The sequence below is a fragment of the Sander vitreus genome, chromosome 22 (genome assembly GCF_031162955.1).
Source record: "Sander vitreus isolate 19-12246 chromosome 22, sanVit1, whole genome shotgun sequence".
NCBI lineage: Eukaryota > Metazoa > Chordata > Actinopteri > Perciformes > Percidae > Sander > Sander vitreus.
The window spans coordinates 13,702,859-13,722,679 of NC_135876.1; the positions used below are offsets into that span (position 1 = coordinate 13,702,859).

A 19,821-nucleotide genomic window follows, 5' to 3' on the forward strand; every position below is an offset into this window, starting at 1 on the left:
AAAAAAAAACTCATTGCACCATAAATTGTCTGTTACAGACTTAGAGGGGCTCCAGTTGATTTCTGAGTCTCTGGAGAAAGGACCAATTTTTCAAACCAGTCCTACTATATTGTTGCACATTTTTCAGTACCTATAAGCATTACTTTTTTGTTTTTGTTTTCTTAATTTGATGGATACAAACCAGATTTTGACCCTTGCACCTGTCAGTCATAAATTATGATTCCTTGTTTATGTTACTCATAATCTGAAGTTAAACATTTTAAAAATTATTTTGAACGCAAGCACACAGATAATAGTGTATAACATCCTCCTCTACATATTGCATTCCATAGAGACACATCGATATGCAGTGGGATTTATATTTTCTCAGGATTAAAGCGTGATAAATGTTTCCACTCAGTGCATATTAACTTGAATACAGACCATTATTCACATGGAGAACATCTCTGTCTGTCTGTCTGAGAGTATCAAAAAATGTCTCCCATTCAGATATTCTTGTGGGGAGAATTTAATTTGTCAGCACCACGTAGCAGATACTGTATTACTAATAAAAATAACATACAGATTGACGTTGGTGGGCTTCATAATGAGGTAAACTCAGCCAGTCATCACATCTCACTCATCTACTGAGCAGAGCCACGTACGCCTTATCTCGCCCCTGATTAACCAGTCGTAGAGTGTAAAGGCTACGTCTGACCACTGTAGCTCCAGATGTCTGTAAATCAATAAAGTGGAGCTTTAAGGTGACGTAATGTGTTGTTTTTTTTCAGTGCAGTATTCACTTTATATTAAGCAGTATTTATCAGTACTTTTATTACTAATGCATTATTTATTATGTACAGTGGTGCTCATACGTTTATGAACCCATGCTAAAGTTGACTTAAGAGAGGAATAAAAAAAATCATCTTTTGGAAATTGATCTTAATGCCTTAATTAAAAAAAATAAGAAAAATCCAATCTTTAAGGACACCAATTTTCTTTGTGAATGAATAATGTATCGTAAATAAATAAATGTTCTTCCTTAAAATACAGGGGGCATAAGTAAGTACACCCCTATGTTAAATTCCCATAGAGGCAGGCAGATTATTATTTTTAAAGGTCAGTTATTTCATGGATCCAGGATACTATGCATCCTGATAAAGTTCCCTTGGCCTTTGGAATTAAAATAGCCCCACATCATCACATACCCTTCACCATACCTAGAGATTGGCATGGTTTTATTTCAGTTAGCCTAATAGCTGGTTTGATTTGCATTGAGAGATGATTTTATGGAAAGTACCCCATGCCAATCTCTAGGTATTTATTCCTCTTTTTAGTCAACTTTAGCATGGTTTCATAAACTTAGGAGCACCACTGTAGATAGACGATACAGTATGTTTAAGAACTACTGTTGGAGGATTCAACATCTTCAGCATCAGAATGTTTCAACCTGTGTTGCAGCTAGTCCCAGTAGTGTTGGTTCTGCTGGGAGATATATTCCCTAGCTACCCCCTCTGCTCCAACACTGAGAAACAGAGGGGCAAACACATCTGGAGCCAATATTTAGGATGGAGGAAGGATCTGTGCAAGGATCGGACCTGCATTCTGGTTAGGCTCAGATTAACCAGTCTTAAGACAGCTCTTTTCTAGAAGTGGTCCACAAGTGGTTTCTGGTTGTGACATTAATTGTTTTTTTGGCGACGATGGTTTAGCTCAGTGTTTGTTTAAGTGTCACCGCAGGCGTCGATCGACACTTGTAAGTTACAGTGTTACAATACAAATGTCAAGAAAATTTCACTAAAACACCTCTGCCTCTCACGTTTCATTTGTTATTTTGTTTATCTCCCAGTCCCACTTCACATAGCATGTGTGTCAGTCTACACGGCACCTCTGGACTCCCACACGTGTTGTGTATATTATGATATCAGGCCGGACCCTCCTCACATCACCAGCAGCCTCTCTCGCTGGCACAGAAAGGCGGGCGATGAGCAGGAAGGAAATGACATCATGGTGTTTCTGATGAAGGCTTGACACAAGGCACCAGTGAACTATTTAGGCTGCATAGTGTAAATTCATGGAAATAAAGATAGGATATAGTTTTTTTAGTGGCATGGCATTAGATTGCTACACATGGCTGGTTGTGATTATGAACTAAATGTGGCACAAACAGTAAATTCAAAGCTATTTCCTTAATACTGTGAGGCCGAGAAGTGTAATATTGCACTGAAAGCTTCCCTTCTCAATGACAAATTGAACATAATTAAGTAATTACACAATTAACAATACAAGTGTTACACACACTTGTTTATTTTCACTTATTTAGTGCGGGTTATAGGCTACATGGATGAGATTCTGCATGTTGTTACCATTTCGATTGATAGGTTTTTCAGACGTGCTGCTATTTGTTTAGCTGTGGTCAGAGAGAATACAGATGTCACTCAGATTGACTTAGGGAAAATGCAGAGCAGCCAAAACATAAAGTGGAAATGTTAACCCAATAACGCTAGATAAACAGTCAGCAGAGAGGAGCCAAAGACAACAGAGAGTGAAGGGAAAGTGTCCTGCTGGCATCAGGTTTCCCAGAGTAAGTGTTATGTGAAAAGCAGCTGAAGGGTGACACTCACTCTCCTCCTACCCAATCTCCCTCCTCCCTCACTCACTCAACCATCTGTTGTTCCCTCTCTTCTCAGGCTGCTCTAAGTGCCTTGAAACAGCTGTCGGAGCAGGGACTGGACCCGGTGGACGGCCCCATCAAGGTACGGTCGGACACGGATCGCGCCAAATACACAGACAGACGCTCCACGCTCACTCAGTGTTGGATGTTTAATCAATCGGCCAAACAGGGTGGACAGATGCTTGTCTAGTGAGGAGCCAGATGTGCGTGTGTGTGTGTGCCAATCTGGCTTTTTGCAAATCTTCAGCGCTGCAGGCTGGCCCATCATCAGCTCCCTTCCCACACACGTCCAACATTTCCGCTCGACATTTTTCTTCCATAGGAAAGCAACAGTAGGCGTCTCAATTTACATGCACTACACTCCTGTCCGTGTTCAATACTTTGCATGATGGCTATCACCAAGTCTCAGTCATGGCAGAAAAGAGGGCTTTCTCCACGTACCTCGCCTCCACGACGAGGAAGGGAGGGAAGGAAGAAGGAAGGACGACAGCGGAGAATGAAGTAGAAACACTGGGGGGGGGGGGGAATCACTGTCAAGCATTTCTGGAGTATTTTCATAGTAGGTGTGCCCTGGGAAAAAAGTTCAAGCAGGGTTGTTTTCTTGCAGCCCTGTGTCTCCTTTAGAGAGAAAGAGGAAAGGAACAAAGAGAGGAAAGCCAACCGCAACTTCATTTACGTCACCATCACAGGAGAGGGACAAATATGGCAGCAATTACACTTTGAGCAGTTAATCATTCATATCTTGCTTCAGTATTTTCCCTCTGTGTCTCTAAAACTTATTAAGTCACACATACTTTGCTGTTAACCCATTTTTGGTCATCAGGCTTCAGATGATCGCAGTTATCAACATGAAAATGCACCTTTTACCTCTAAATCAGCTGCTTTCCTTTTCTCTGCACCCCCACACATGAATCTGTCTTTACAGTCCTTTATGATTAAAAAAATAAATACAGAACAGGAGCCAGTTAGTGTGAAACAGATTGAGGTCAAGGACTTCTGAAGTGTTTTCGAGTAACAGTGGCAGAACTTTCGATTTCTTTAAAAGTTGTCTTTTACAAGAATCACTTATCGCTTCAGAATTACTCATTAAATCCTGGGATTTCCCGTAGAACAAATTACCAACAGCAGGGCAGATTATTAGCAACATTGCTCGAGTTCTGGGACAAAATCTGCCCTAACACAGTTTTATTTGTCTTTTCAGACCAGTGAACCATGTGGGAGGGAGGACGGACATTAAACAGACTAACTCAGGCACCACCACTCAGGTCTGCAAGGATTCAAAGGCTTTCGTCTAGGAGCTGACAACCCTGAACCCCTCCTTTTGCATACACAACCCCCCCCCCACCCCTTACCCTGATGTCCTACAACCAACATTGTCCCCACTACCCACAATTCCCCCACCCTCTTTGCCCCCCCTTCCCCACGACTGCCACTGTATCCTGCAAAACCTGTCAACATGCAATAGGGTGGATGTGCACCGAGAAATGACCGACTAAAACACCATTACCTGAGTCTATGTGAAGACAACGCTATGTTAACACGTTTATTGATGATTTCAGTCAAAATTTATAGGACAAAAAAATAAAGTAATAAAACACAAACTAATGAGATAAATGCATGGTACTGTATGAAATCAAGGGAAATCCAAAGTGATACACTGCATAGACAATTTTCCCTTTGGATAAATGTCTGTTGGTATGGTTAAAACAAATATGTACATCATGCCATTGCAACACAAAAGAAACATTTTTGGGGAGAAACCAACTTGCGTACAGTAGCTTATTTTTTCGGGGGTAATATATTTCCGGTCTTTTTTTATTATTTTATTTTATTAATCTAACAATGCTTGAGTACTGTATTTAAAATTAACCAATGCCAGTGCTGTGAAAGTTGTAGTTGTTGTCTTCATATATAGTCACCCAGCTTACCTTGTATGCTGACATAAAAAAAAAAAAAGAGTTCATCTATCTATATGGATGTGTATGACTTGCAAGAGTATCATATTCCGAAAAATAACACAGAAAAGTTTTTTTCATGTGGACAAAAAGGACAAAACTGGTGTTAGCAGTAATCAGTAGAAGTGTTGACCACCCAGGAGGGAAGGTCGGACTAACCTTTACTTCCTGAAGGGTCTAACTTTCCCATTTAACATGACCCCACACTGGCATAGGATCACTGGAGCATCACCTGACCAACCGTGGAGGCAAAGGGGCAACTACAGTTGTGCTTTTTATCCAGAGAAAGAGGCCAGTGGCTAGTATTTGTGCATATTTTCCAATGCCAGTAAACGTTTTAAGTCCAAACTCCAGAGAGTTTTGTACGGGCGTCACTGCATGTCATCCAGTGAATGAAAAGTCCAGTGATTTTGTGTCAGTGGATCGTCCCCCCTCTCCCCCCACAGTTTTGTCGATCACATCTACACCCATTGTGTGTGTTGTATTGACCCGCCAAGGCATCAACTGGGTGCTTTTAATGCCTGCATTCTGTCTGGAGTGCATCTTTTGAGCGGAGAGAGCCTGCGTCCAATTCGCAGACTCCCTCCCCTAAAGGCCCTTTGAGTCACTTTGTTCACTGACATTGAGGACGTGTCTTCTTCTTCGCTGTGAGTACAATGTGTAATAAGGCTGTTTCTGTTACTGAAATGCAGTAAAAACACCTCAGTTCATGTGGAAAAAAAAATCTGTTTCTTTGTGTCTTATTTTCTCTTCCTAACAGGTGTAAACACACCATCTTGCTCCAACTTTTTCACACATTTACTAAGTGCATAAGCTGGAACCCAAATTACATTCAAGTAATTGAAAATGAGAAACAGGGTGATCTTTACTTAATGCTTTACTATCTTTTTCTGGTTCTTTCACACACATCTAACAGTCTACAGCAGTAGATAATGTTCGCTCAGTTGTCATAAAGGTCTACTCATGCACGTGATGTGTTTAAAAGCTCTGGAAAAAGCTAGTAAGTGGACCTTGGGTTAAGATCATTCTGCGAAACCACTAACCCTAAGGTCAAAAATGAGCTTTCAATCCAAAGGCAGTTGGGAAAAGGTTTTCCTCACAAAGCCCTGCCATAGCTCATACTTCTCAGAAATCACTAACATTTTACTCAAGTGAGTCTTCACAAGAAACAAAGTACTTCTCAAATAATTATTTACAAACAATCTCAAAGAGGAAAAGACTGTAAATTGTCCTCATAAATAACAACATAACTTAAATACCTGTGCTACTGCATTCATTAGTCTTAATGACTAATAAAATGTAATAAGCACAACAAATTGGGTAGTTGTGCTCCAAAAATAGTGTGTTGTTATTCCAACTCTCTTCATACAAACTGCTTTTTCTAATGCTGAATCATATGGTATATATGAGTTTATAAATCATCTAATGACTCTCCAAGCACAAGATTTATCTGCAATCCGAGCTCAATATGGTTTCTCATCTCTCAGTAGTATCATAAAGTATCCTTTATCTTAAAGGATAAGTCTGGGGATTTTCTATATTTTTTTCTACTGTCAACAATTTCTGTCAAAAGACCAAAACCAATATTGCATTAATCCTTCTGACAATACTGACTTTTTTACCTTGTCTGTGGCTCTCAGCCTACGCCTGCTGATTCTTATAGATAATGACATTTCACCCACAGAGGAAGAAGCTATATCGACTTAGGCTACACAGACAATACTTTAATCCATTGTTTATTGCTCATTCATTGGTTTTGGTCTTTTCTTGGGATTTATTGACATTAAGAAAAATCAAGAACATTACCAGACTCATTCTTTAAATACCTCTGCAACATTTCCTGGACAACCTGCTGGTTTACAGTTTAATATGTAGCCATGCAGCCACAAATGACTTTCTGAGGACACTGTTTCTGTTTCATGTTGTCCTTCACTCGTTCTATTTGAAGATCGAGCTTTACAAATGAATAACTACAACTTTTGAAATGTCATGACATCCTGTTATTTACACTGGAAACAAATGTCATCCTGTAGTCAGTGAAGGGAAAAAAAGCTGTTTGTGTTTTCCAAATAGAGACTCTTAATCTTTAACTTTATGACTCTCAGCTGGTGCGATAAGGATTGATTGTATCCACCTTATCTATCGCGTGCTTGTGTTGCATCATTCCATCGCTTTTACTTGCGTCCCTACAGGTACCTCTACCACCTTTGCTGTCCTCCAGCACGCAGGCCACCTCTGCACCTCCAAACCCACTCTGCTCTCTCTCATTAGCGAGATGAATGAGCGAACGGGACAGCGGCGGTCTAATTCAACCTCACTGACTAATGGTCTCAGCTGGCAGCTACATCTGCTAGCCATTGAGTAGCGCCAAGGCTGTTCACACACATTAGCACTAGATCTCTATTCCAGAAGCTTGTTCAGGTAGTGGAAGAGCAGCTTGGGGGCCGTGTTAGAGCCGAGATGAATTGCTTTGCTCTGACCAGCCAATATGTGAAGTGAACCTTACTTGCCCAAAATAGAACAAAATCAATGGGGCTGTGGAGCTTGTTCGTGCCATGCAAAAGCAAATGCCAGAGTCATTGATTTTTCCATCTGAAAGATGCGCCATCGACCCCCTTGAAGTCCTCTAAATTAGAGCTGTATTAACAGGAGGAAAAAAGAGTGAGGGGAATCCTATAGATGGTGAGCAATGTCCAAGAAACGACTCAAGCCAAAATCCTAATAGTTTTCTTTCTTGGATGAGTCAAAAGCATTTTTGCGTGTGCTTAAATAAAGGGTTATTTCACACAATGAGGCCGTTTTGATCTACATGGAGTCCTAACAGTAGCTGGAAGTGGATGCACTTGGTGCTGATTGCTTTTGTACACAGAGGGATTGAAACTGTCAGTACAATTCTTCCTCATATTAGAACTAATCTGCCACTGAGCAACTTTATCCAGCCCCGATTAGTCACGGCAGAGGAGTGCTGTGTGCTGAAGCCCTGACATCCCCGCGCTTCCCTGTAATGCACTGAGGAACTCGCAGCGAGCAATCAAGAGTCTGGACGATGGGTGTATTCTCTGTCACTGACCAAGAAATCAATTTGTTCTGTGGAGAGATGAGTGTCTGATAGATGTGTCGAGGATCACTTAATTCCCAGACTCCATTTTGGAGATTTTCAAGCATAGGTGTAATTTACAGGGGGGGGGATGGGGGTTACAACGCCCATCCCCCCCCCCCCCCCACCACCAATAATCCAAACTGGCCAGTGCAACCCCCCCAAAAAACCTATTATAATTTCAATTTCATATAATATTCAATTACAAAGGCAGCTACAGCCATGTACAAAGATCTCAGCAGTTTGAGCATTTAAGTCTAAATCCAGCTCATGACATATTAATGTGATGCTGACACCAATTAGGACATTTTGCTTTCTTCTCTTGCTTTCCTTTGGGTAAGTAAAATGTCAGGGTCAGCTATATAACAACTCCAGTAGAAATGTCATTGTTGCTCCCAGATGTCTCGGCAGGGCAGACAGTTGCCAAAACTGGGTTTTAACCCAGGTAGTACAACTGATAATGCTAATTTTTTATTCTATATGAAGTTACACAAAGACAAATATGTGACCCATTGCCAACCTTTCTGTAACATGACAGCGTTGTGCATCCTCTTAACCTTTTTAGTAATTGTCAATTTTTCGGACTCTTGTGTAAACTTTATTTTGGTTGATCACGTCTACTTGTACTGTGCATACAGTATCTTTATAAAGGCAAATTGTTCTTGCCCTCTTTAGCCAACACCCATATCTAAAGGCTGCCTGACTCATGGTGTGGTACAATGTGGGAGGACAGTGATACCGATACCAGTCAAAAGAGTAGTCGTAAAGAGGAGAAAAGGCTGGGTGGGTGTAATTTTAACAATTCAGTTCAGAAGATCCTCTTTCCTGTTACTTTCTGGGGTGATTCACAGAATGCAGAATAACAGATACTAGCCACTACTTGTGTATAAGTGACGGACATTTTTAGAGTGTGGGTGTAAAAACACTAACGTTCAGGAGAGTTTCCCCCTACCATTTTCAACTTTTACTATTTTTCTTGCCAATTCAGGATGAGATTTCACAAGCCGAGTAGCAGGTAATAACGACACCCCATTTAATAATCTAAAATCACTTTTATTAATTTAAGTTAGGTAGAGACACTAAACATTGGAACCACATTTGCTCTGCTATGGAGCGCTCTTCAGAAAAAAAAAAAAAAAAAAAGGCTTATGTCATACTGTCAAAAAAAAAAAGAAATGGCAAAATTAAGAGGTAGAGAATTTAGGCTCATCACGGACTGAAGGGATGATGCCTATTGGAATGTAGTTGTAATTCAAAAACTCTTGTCCCAAAAATGTATATAAAATATTCATACATCAAATATGGTGGAGACAGTCATTTTGGGATACTTGGGGTATTCACAACATTTAAACATTTACATTTTACTTTAACTGGACATGGTGAACAATGGACAGGAGAGTTAATGTTAATAATGGAAAGCTAGTGTGTAATACATTTCCCTCAACCACACATCAGTGTTGGGACAGCGGTTCTGGAGTTATGTCGGGATTTTTTTTTTTTTTTTTTTTTTTTTTTAAATATTGGTAACAGATAAATTTACAATATAAACACCACAGATCTTGAAAATAAAAGGCAAATTAAAATCTACCAAAAGCAGTACATTCTGAATGTGTCACACATGCTAGTTCATCCCAGGACATGACTCCCTCGTCCGCTTTTTCATTTGAGAGGTTCGTCAATACAGACCTGAAATAACAGGGCCATTACAGAGACAATGTTGAGTCCCATTACACTGGCTGAAACTCCTGGGCCACAGTCTGGCCTTTAAATGTCCCATTTGGAATGTGTAGACTTCATTATCAACATATATGCTACATGTCTAAGTATTTAACAACAATGGAATATGGTAAACTTTGACATATTCATCTAGCTTTGTTTAAAATGGCACAAGCTATAATCAGAGCCTTATTAAGCTGCAAACGAATTTCCTGACTGCCTGGAAAAAAAAAAAAAAAAAGAGCCTCTGCATGGGGAGACCTTGGGTAGTTTGAAATGCATTGAGAAAGCTGAAAAATCTGAAATTACAGTGCATGTCTACAAAAATAAAATAAAAGTGAAAAACAAAATGTTACCGTTTGTACAGTAACATACTGTATATTTCCACAATGACACTAGATAAGGCTGGTGACTACATTACGTAAATAGTTAATTATAGGATAGCTTTTCTGTATGATTTCAAAAACTAGTGACACAGTATATAGATGTTGGTTTCTTTAAACAAACTTTAAAAAAAAGACAAAACAAAGTCAAATAAATCCTTTGTGTAGTACACAGCTTTCTTTGTTCCAGAGGAACAATATGGTAAACCTTTGCATTTGCTTAATGCAAGTGCACCAGTCTAGATTCAGTCTTTTCTTCCATCTTCCCCATTTTCGTCCTCAGTGGTTGTTTCCTCATGCTTGCAGGTTTATGTGCCTCTGTTCGTGTTACAAACACCGCCCCCTAGATCCCATTCTTTGCATCATTGTTGTTCATGGCCTCCTTTCTCTGAGCTAGGAAGGGGTACATGCACTTGTCGGCGCCCAGGAACCGGTACATGCACACAATGGCCTCGAAGGGCAGGATGCTGCGGAGACAGAACAGAGATAGGGTTAGACACAAGATACCCCTGTACCGTTTACTCAGAGCCGAAGGACTAATGAGGGGATGTATAGAAAGATGGGAGACAGCTCACCTTTTCATGAAGTTGACCATATAGACAATGCGAGGTGTACAGATCATGGGCTGGTCAGTGAGAATGGCCCTCATGGCCTGTTTCACACAGAACTCTGGCTTCAGGGGAGGCAGGAAAGGCTCAATCTCCTTCCTGAATGAAAGAGAAAAAAAAAAAATCTCAATTATTTACAGGCCCAAAATTCAGGGAACTTCAAATCTAAATTGCTAAAACTGGCTGTGATTTAAAAGTTGTTGGGGAAATCCAATTACATTTGATTGAAATCATTCAGAAATTAGAGTGGAAAGGGTTTGTTTTTTTCTTAGTCAATCCATGAATTCAGCGATACTGGTTAAAAGACAGTGAACAGTTGTTGCTCCAAAGTGGAGAGACAGTAAAGCCAAAGAACATGCCACCTGCTGACTGTAACCATCAAACAAAGTGAGGACTATTACAGCAGCGGGGGGGGGAGCCCAGGTGCACCTGTTGGTGAGGCTTTTCCCTGAGAAAGTCTTTGTTTAAGCAGAGTGCTGACCAATGGCATACAAGTGACTTTATAAAACCTCACCATCAGCTGCTGCTGCTTTGAACTTCAGAAAAGTGTTTGGGAGGCAATTTTATTTGGTGAAAATTAGAGATGACAAACTCACCCCCAGCCAGGTGCAAGAAAGCTTTAAAAAAAAAACAACAAAAACAGAGAGAACTGTACACACACACACACAATTACACTGGCCAGTGTGTGTTGAAGCTCACCTTATCCTGACGCCTTTGAACATTCCCGTTTCGACCAGGTAAGGGCACACCAGAGTCATGTTGATGCCATCCTTCTCTGAGGCCTTCAGCTCATGGCTCAGTGACTCGTGGAACCCAATGGCACCGAATTTACTGGCGCAGTAATCCTGAGGGAGTAAAGAGAGAACAGGTTAGCCCTGTAAAACTCTGCCCCTGCCCGCACCCAGGGACCACAGACATTATCAAACATGCCCTATGGGCGCAGAGGTCTCTCCTTGCCGTTAATGATACAGCCACAAAAACCTGAGAGAGCCTGTCCGCTGTTCTACAGTTTCATTAGCATTCTTCTCCAGTGCAGCAGGAGATTGCTCGGCGTGGCGGGAAGGTTTTGATGTGGTTCGCCGTGGAAATTCTCTTTTAAAAAAAAAAAAAAAAAAGGCTTGGGCAAACACAAATGCATGTCGATAAACATGGGGAGGATAAAGAGATTTGACTGTGCCCACATGACAGACGAAGACTTTGGTTCCCTAAAATTAATGTGCACGTCTGAAATCATAGTCGAGGCATTTCCAGGAAGCATAATCACTTAACAAAAACTGACTAAACTTCAAGTCCCTTTGAAGGGGGACTTAATCATTATGAATGACTGCTTGTACAACAAAAGCAAATGTGCAGCTATAAAAACAAAAAGGCAGTCCCTGTAGACCATCTGAAAATGACACCATTCTCAGCCAGGGGGATAAATGAGAACGGTTCTCTGAAATATCAAAATACACCTTCGAGGGCTACCAATTTACTCCCACTGTGGTTATGGAGATAAAATGACTCCACTTAATATTTTAATATGCATTAAAATAAAAAAGAATCTGTACTGGGGGAGAAAAAGAAGACACACACTATAGGGGAGGAAAACCAAAACCTATCCATTGAAAGCTCCTGTGAGCTGAATACAGAGTGAGCACCAAGTTGTTCACAAAGCAGTGATGAAGATGTCTCTGTCCCTCGGGGAGCTGTCAGCTCATTCTGGCCCTGGGGCCAGAGCCCAATAGGGGCTCCACACCCCCACTGCTGCAGATAGAGGAATCTATAAGAGGCTCCCCAATGCTCAGCTGTGTCCCTTAATTTAACGGGTGGAGGGACAACGAGAGAAAGGGGGCCTAACCTCCCCCGACGCAGTGTGCTAGCTGGCACGCTGAGGGCTTTGGAGAAAAGCACTGGTTTGGATGGTGGGAACGATGGGTGTGTGTTGTGTATGATACTAACCTCCACTCCAGCTGTGCTGAATAAACCCAGGGAGCTGGCAACCGTCACAATGTGACCATGATTCAGCTCCAACATCTTGGGGAGAAACGCCTTGGTGGTCTGGGAGAAGGACAGAAGGGCAAAGAAAAAAAAGGAGGAAGGTTAGTTCACTTGTGCAGTTTGTCTGTGCCAAAGTCCTTTGATCCTCTCTGTCTCCCTCTTATTGCCCCTCTCCATCTGCTTCCCCCTCTTCTCCATGGTGATGCAGAGAGAGGCGTCTGAATGAGAATTCATAACCCGCACACAAAAAAATAAAACTGAGCACTGGAGGTGCAGCATTTGAAAGTATAAACATAATTAAGTTGAAAGTTCTCTCCCCCCCCTTTGTGGTAGGTGTGAATTAGATGTTGAGGGAAGAGAAGGATGAGGGTTTTCCCCTCTTCAGGTATTCACTGAACAAACAGGTATGTGGTGTGTGCGCTGCTGTACAATCTGTTCTTTTCCCACACAGATCTGGTGCCCATCCTTGGGCCCGGCTCTAAAGACATGGTGACAACACCAATCATAGGCCTCCGTTCACTCAATACAATTCAGCCTCTCATCTACCCACACAGTCTTGCGCCCTGCCTGAGCAGCAGTCAGTGTCCTGCCCGAGCAGCAGTCAGCAGAACAATCGGCAGGGAGATGAGCACTGAGATGAAAGAGTTTCACCGGAGTGCCACGTGAGAACCTGAGTGGTTTAACCAGCCGGTCCAGTGAGGTGGTGAGAAAAGCCACCCCGCAGAGATGATGAGTTTTTTTAGTTGATTAATCTATTCCTCATTCTGCCCGTCTGCTGACTTTGGACTCCGCATGAGCCAATCAGCAGGTGTGACATGACGGAAATGACAGGAACTGACCAATCACTCTCCCACTAGGAGGTCTGCAAATAAGCAGCAGGCCTTTTGTTGGTAGCGCTGCTAGTTCTATTCAAGTCAGACGTGCGCTGCCATAGTAAATAACAAAGCACGTAGCCTTCAACACCCAGGTCAATCGAGGTTGCAAATAAAAAACAGGACACCTTTATAGCACAGTAAAATGAGATTCCCCAATGCTGAAACAATGAGTCAATAACTTGACTAAAGTGAGTTGACAGAGAATTACTAAATACCATAAACACCCAACTCTTGCTGGCTACAGTTAGTAATGTAAAATCTAAATGTGATACCTCTGGGTTTTTTTAATGCAAGTTGAAGACATCACTTCAGGTTCTGGAAAATGGAGTTGAGCATTTGTGAATTCCTAGCTTCCAATAATTCTGTGGTCATATAAACGAAAGGTAATAGGTCCATTGGTTGGTACAGTATGTAAGCCTGGCCAGAGAAATGATTCAGCCTCCTTTGTAAAGATTTGCTGGAGGGGAGCAGAGAGCCAGAGAGTGCATGGTACTAGGTAGTACAACCATGGAACCACTGGCAGGGGAGGAAAAGCCTCATTAAAACTAACGGCATCGGACCTACTGACTTCTAGTGTAATCTCTCTGCTAAGTCCTTCTCCTTGTTTTGTGCGATAAATAAAACCGGAAGGAATAAATCAGATCTATGCAGAGAAAGGCGGGGGGGGGGCAAGGAAGATTGCTTCACCATTTTGGGAGTTTTATTCTACAGCAAGGTAGAGTATAACTGATCTGACTCAGCTCCAAACATCTGCACCTTTTCAGGACATACATTTTTAAGTCGCTGCAATATTCAACTCATCAAATGATGGGGCCCAAAGAGAGGGAGCGAGAGAACATGAGGCCTAGGCAAAAGCTGAGAAAGGCCTCTGCGAGCCAGAATGGCAGTGGATGAGGGAGAGAGTTGCGTGCAAATGAAGCATTCACTTAAGATATGCCCATACCTGACTTGAGCCAAAGTTTCCCACTCCCACTGCAACCTTTCAGAGAGCAGTGAATGACTTGATCTGGCACAGGACTCTACGACTAGAAGCCAACACTCAAAATACAACTGGACAAGTTTGCCGAGTGGTCTGAAAATAACTGGAACTGATGGGAGGAAAGGCTGATTCCCTCAGCTGGAGGACAGGGCTAAACATGTACAAACGTCCCATCTCTCTCCCACCCTCCTGTGATGTCCTGCTTCTCATGGCATGTGGGTATGACCCCCGCTGACCTCTCAGACACAAAATGTGTGAAGGCAACCAGGGGCTCGTGTCTTACATCAGAGCTGCCGTAATTGGGTCTCAACGCTCCCTTGTTCCGCTAAATTACCCGCTGACACAGTCGGCCTCCTTGGCCTATGTGGGGGTGCCTTGCCCGCTGCACCCCCCAATTGGTGCGTGCCCCCAGGAGCATTTAAGCCACACAAAGCTTCTTGCAGCTGGGGTGTCAGGCTGCATTAGTGCCTGCGCCTGACCAACAGGAATATGAACAAAATATTGGCCTTTGCTTAGGACCAGATGGCCATTTAATTGGGCCAACTTCTCCCTGGGTGAGAGAAAAAACGCCTGAGCTCAAGAGCTCGTCTGATCCTACAACAGATGATGGAATTTGAGTGGGTTGGGTTTACAGGTCATCAGGGATGATAGATGCAGATTGGTCTTGTTGTGTGGTAGCCATGCGAGTCAAGAAGCCTCTGCTACAGATGACTAGACCTCAATCCCCTGTTGGTTGTACAACTGGCATCAAATTTACCTGGAAAGCAATCACAGCGACAGGACAGGGAGGAAGTAGGGTCAATGCGCTACAAACACCAAGAATCCCAGCATCCATTATAATGTGTCGCCAAATGCAAACAACCCCATTGGCTGACAATGAGCTTGACTCACTATCCTGGCCGTTAAACTCAGACTTGTGAATGTTTTACCTGAAGAACTTATGGTAGACAAGGCCTGTATCATTATTTAAAGTTGCTTCGTAGGACTCATTTTCAAGTCTAGTTACTGTTTTTTCTCCACTTTTGAATGAATGTAGTGATAGAAGTTTGGTACGATAAAATCAATTTGTCTTGGATCACAAAATAAATACTAATCTCATCCCTTGAGATGTGAACAGGTACACTGTCAGGGAGAGACCCAATATGGGAGTGGGCATGTCTAGCTCTTGTGAGGGGTACAGGTGCACCAGGCCTGAGTAGGGGCCCGTATAAAACCAGTCAAGTAGGACCCTTCTGCCTGGCTGCCTCCTTTCTCTGGCTACAGCAGGAATGCTGCCTGGAGAACTTGGCTCCTGTCGCCTGGCATCTTGTCAAGCTGATCCACAGACAAGAAACCAATTGTCAGATAAAGTGGGTCAGCAGCAGCTTACCATTACCCTCTCGCCTCGCCTGTGGATGGGAAGGCACTGCCTTCCTTCCTCTTTTCTTTCCTCTGCTCTTTTCCCGCCATGTCACAGTCGAGCGCTATCCGCTTTAATGTAATCACAAAAGAAAGGTAGGCTTTCCATGTGAGGGGAATCGCTGCTTATTGTTCATAAACTACCTGTTGGATAACCAGCTCAAGATGCAGATGATGATTTCCTTTTGTCATTCCAATAGACACGCTAATCCTCAAACAAACTTTGATGACACTTACTGAGATGAGTGCACATTCCCCGTCCCACCATGACAGAAAACTGAGGCTCAAACATCACAAATCGCCAACTGGACTGATCAAAGCCTCAAACAAATGAAATGCTATAACCCCTGCCTCATAAAAACCTTAAAAAGGGAGAGCGGGACTGAATCATAGCTGTGTGTGTGTTTGTGTGTCAGAGCCGGATGAACAGAGTTGGCCTCCATGACTGCCATGCAGCTGCACCCACTGCCTCCAAATCAGGTTGGGAGGAGTCAGAGGGGCCTGTGGAAGGAGGACAGAAGAAGTGTGGGGTCTGAACTGGCTAGTCTGCAAACACTGCGATTACCATCCTTGTCCTGCTCACTAAACACAAATCTTTCTTCCTTTATCTGAACTCTGGCCTTCCCTTTTCTTATTTTACAGTCAGTGGTGCAATGTAGATGTAGGGAAAGCTTTGAACCTGCTGTCATGTCATTCTGGAGAATCTGGATAAGGAGGCTGAGATGTTTTGGGGGTTGACATCGCTTCTCTGATGTCTCCCTGAGTGGCCAAACTCATATTTTGCCAAATAGTGATGCTTGACAAGCTGAATAAGATGAACACACCTCAAGAAGAATGCACCTCAGACTATGTTCACTACTGAAGCATAAAAAAAATAAAAGAAATGACAAGGAGCAAGCAGACCTCTGCTTCTGTAAATTAAAATAAGAGCTGAGTGGCTCTTTGATTTAATCTCAAACTGTCTTCAGAAAAGACTAAACTTTTATAACATTCTTTAAAAACGCAATGAAAGCATGAGCCTTAATAAACAGGTTTAAACTCCACGTAAACCTTTTGTATGACTAGGCCCTATATTGAGGCTTTTTGTTGAGTCATAAACCACAATTAAGCCATTTTAAAAGCCTGTTCTTCAAAAAGGAAAACACTAAAGCAAAGGTTTGTGTAATGTACCACCTAAATGCATTGGGTACTGTACCGTGTTTGTGTAGAGGAAATTGGACAGGTCCCTGTTAGTCTAAGCTCTATTCATGTAGCTTGTGTCTTTAATGAACCACATCCTCCATTCGGGCTGTCGCCATTCATTAAGTCCTTCTTTCATCTGCCACCCGCCACCCCCCACCCCCAAAGAAACCAAGCTCTCCACAGAATATAGGAGAACACAAACACAGACCCCTATTAAAAATCCCAAATCTGCCACCCAACCACTGGATCCTGACTCCAAAATCCTGGATGTAAAAGAATGTGGAGATAGCCAGCAGAGAGGCTCATGAATAGTTGAATGGAGCATCCATTAAGGAAGAAATACACAACCTGACTGACAACACAAGAGATTTTCATGCTCAATTAGGGAGCTCAAAATCACTGTGGTTTCATAGTATCATTAAGAATGCAGTCCTCCGTAAAAAGAGCCTACGGCCAAAGTCTCAAAATGAACATCATCCGCTTCACTAGATACATTACTCAATATTTAGTGACAAATACAATCAAGATGACATGGTCAATTCAGAGCCATGCCACCAGACAAAATACACTCAATTTACTCCTCAGCAGGCATTTAAACCAATTTGTGCACAATCACTACAATTGGCCCACATAGGTGGCTGTAGCCTAGCAATGCAATCAATTATCAGAACTGGTGTTTTTGAGCTTGGAGGAGAGGGGCCTAAATGCTGAACAATCAATTCTCATTCTCAGAGAGAGATCTCTTCTCAATGATTTTCTAAATACCAGGCGGCAACCATCGTCTTTCCACACACACATAAGAAAAGCTAAGACAGCACCCGGCCTGTTCAACGCTGCAGCTTATGCTTATCTAAAGTGCAACATATTCACTCTATCAAGTCCACGTAGCCTTTCAGGTAAGTATTCACATTGAAAAGGCCCAAGGAACAGAGCCAAAGTAAAATCTGATACACAACAAATTACTGCCTTTCAGCAAAATGTTGTGAGCTGATCCGACACAGATCCAACTCACGTACAGAACCCCCTGCTTCCATCACGCAAGTCAGATTTGTGCAGATCTTTGCGGCAAAGGAGAGGAGAAGGAAGGGCTGACATATCATCACTGATTGCCAAAGAGCATGAAGGCAAGACTTAAAAAGCCAAACCCTGGACTTTCCTCTGGCAGTATGAAGCTAAGCGGAGCTGAAATTTTAACATGCAAGGCAACTATTTAAGGTCATACTTTTTCCATTACTGGAGGCACATGTACACACACACCTTTGATTCTTGAGTTTGGCACACAGAAGGATAAGATTATGAATAGGGATGAAAGTCAGACTGGAAACATTCCTGTGGACTTGGCATCACAGTAAATACATTTGATAACACTGTGCCCATGGAAACTGAGGCAGATATATCAAACCATCATAATGTAAATCCTAATATCTACACAGGTTTACTCTTTTCAGCCAAGTTGGCATGCTTAATTGCCTGTGCGCCAACTCACCCAGAAGAGTGCATGGCAGTTGACCACCATGGTGCGCTCGATCAACTCATCGGGGCACTCCAGAAGGTGATGACCGGAGACGACGCCGGCATTGTTGATCAGTATGTCCACATTTCCCACCTCTCGACGCATCTTCTCAGCTGTAGAATACACACTCTCACGCTTTCCCACATCACACGCATAGGTGTAGACCTGGGGCTGGAAAGGAGGGACCTCCTCTACCCCTCCAACAGGTCCTGCAGGGCCAAAGAGATGATCAATGAAAAAGTTGACTCGCCAGGCTAGGTTTAGACGTAGCAAGTTGTTGTAACATCACATCTGAATTATTAAGTGAAATTAGAGATTAAAAATGTAAATATTGGTGATCTGCACATTAATTAGTTATTCAGAGATAATGCATGTTAAGGGGTCACTTTTCAGCTAAGTGATGCACACTTTCGGTTAAAAGTCAGACGACTTGTGTAAAAATCTGAGACCGTGTGCAAAGATGTCTGCGAAGCACATATCTTGCCAATTTGAAACATTCAGTCTAGGCTATTCTTGTAACACTGCCTACGATAATAGCTACTGCAACTATAGTAGGCTATCCTTGAATTTTCCACTGCATTAGCAAAACAGAATGCGACCTAAGACAAGCAGATTTCGCTGACCATGCTTAAAAACTGATGGCATCCTAATTGCTGCAAAAGAAAGCAGACTTACCGTCTTTGGTAATGGGAGTGTCAATTTCATGGTATATCTGCCGCACCATCTCCGCTGTTTCCTCATTGCTTTGGCTGTTTATGTCCCACAACACCAGTATGGCTCGTCTCCGGGCGAACTCCTTGGCGAAGAGCCGCCCGAGGCCGCTTCCAGCTCCGGTGATCACGCACACCTGTCCCGCCACGCTCTTTTCCTTGGGCCGCACAACCCATTTAGCCCCGGCAGTTACAAAAGCCCAGAGCACCTTCAAAATGACCACGAAGAACTCCGCAATAATTATCATCATGTTGACCGAGTTTTTCAAATAAATGTAAATAAAGAGAGGAAGAAGCGCAGGGAATGTGTCCCTCTTGAGACCTGTTCAGCAGATAAGTAGGCTAGTGTTACACCGACAAACTTGGACCATAGTGCAGGTAGTAAAACGCTAACAACGCTCATACACAAAAGTGGCGAAAAAGGACCACAACTTGTGAGTGAAAAGAAGAGTTCAGATGCTGCTCAGTCAGAGTCCAGTTGTCACTAAACGCACAGTTGCAGTGAGTTATGAGCAGCTACCACGGACTGTGCCTCCTACTTCCTCTGCTGCTCCTCCACTCATCTCATTCTCATCCGCATCTCACTCGCTATTTATTTAGTCCTCCCATCAATGCTGGACCCAATAGGACAGAGACTTGAGCGCCTGTCAGAGTTATAGGCTACGCCAAGTCCATACATTACACTCAGAGGTGATGTAACGTTAACCTAAAAAAAATTACCTAATACTAATCTGTTGTGATTTCCCCCAATGTAATAGCCTATCCCAAAGGA

The 19,821-nt window shown here is 42.7% G+C and overlaps 2 protein-coding genes across 3 annotated transcripts in view; one reads left to right on the top strand and one right to left on the bottom strand.

Annotated features, from left to right (window-relative positions):
• Positions 1 to 5,332, top strand: part of stau2 (staufen double-stranded RNA binding protein 2) — an 89,244-nt gene extending 83,912 nt beyond the window's left edge. The window contains exons 14-15 of one of the 2 annotated variants that reach the window (XM_078280226.1): positions 2,670 to 2,735; positions 3,855 to 5,332. In XM_078280226.1, the coding sequence (XP_078136352.1) occupies positions 2,670 to 2,735; positions 3,855 to 3,890 (102 nt within the window). In that variant the 3' untranslated portion in view covers positions 3,891 to 5,332. The remainder of the gene's footprint in view (positions 1 to 2,669; positions 2,736 to 3,854) is intronic. The other variant, XM_078280227.1, reaches the window with a different exon arrangement.
• Positions 5,333 to 8,737: 3,405 nt separating this feature from the next.
• Positions 8,738 to 19,633, bottom strand: rdh10a (retinol dehydrogenase 10a). The gene is made up of 6 exons (XM_078280647.1): positions 19,015 to 19,633; positions 18,313 to 18,548; positions 12,354 to 12,452; positions 11,112 to 11,257; positions 10,380 to 10,511; positions 8,738 to 10,271 (listed from the first exon to the last, which is right to left on the bottom strand). Exons 1-6 carry the CDS (start codon positions 19,298 to 19,300, stop codon positions 10,148 to 10,150), a joined length of 1,023 nt encoding a protein of 340 aa, XP_078136773.1. The 5' UTR covers positions 19,301 to 19,633; the 3' UTR covers positions 8,738 to 10,147.
• Positions 19,634 to 19,821: the final 188 nt, after the last annotated feature.

What these genes read in the sequence shown, in the direction of transcription:
- rdh10a (XM_078280647.1), bottom strand. Translation starts at nt 19,300, where the DNA reads ATGATGATAATTATTGCGGAGTTCTTCGTGGTCATTTTGAAGGTGCTC. An exon ending in CACTCCCATTACCAAAGACG is followed by an intron (nt 18,549 to 19,014) that starts GTAAGTCTGCTT and finishes TTGGCCCTGCAG; the next exon opens with GACCTGTTGGAGGGGTAGAG. An exon ending in ACTGCCATGCACTCTTCTGG is followed by an intron (nt 12,453 to 18,312) that starts GTGAGTTGGCGC and finishes TCCTTCTCCCAG; the next exon opens with ACCACCAAGGCGTTTCTCCC.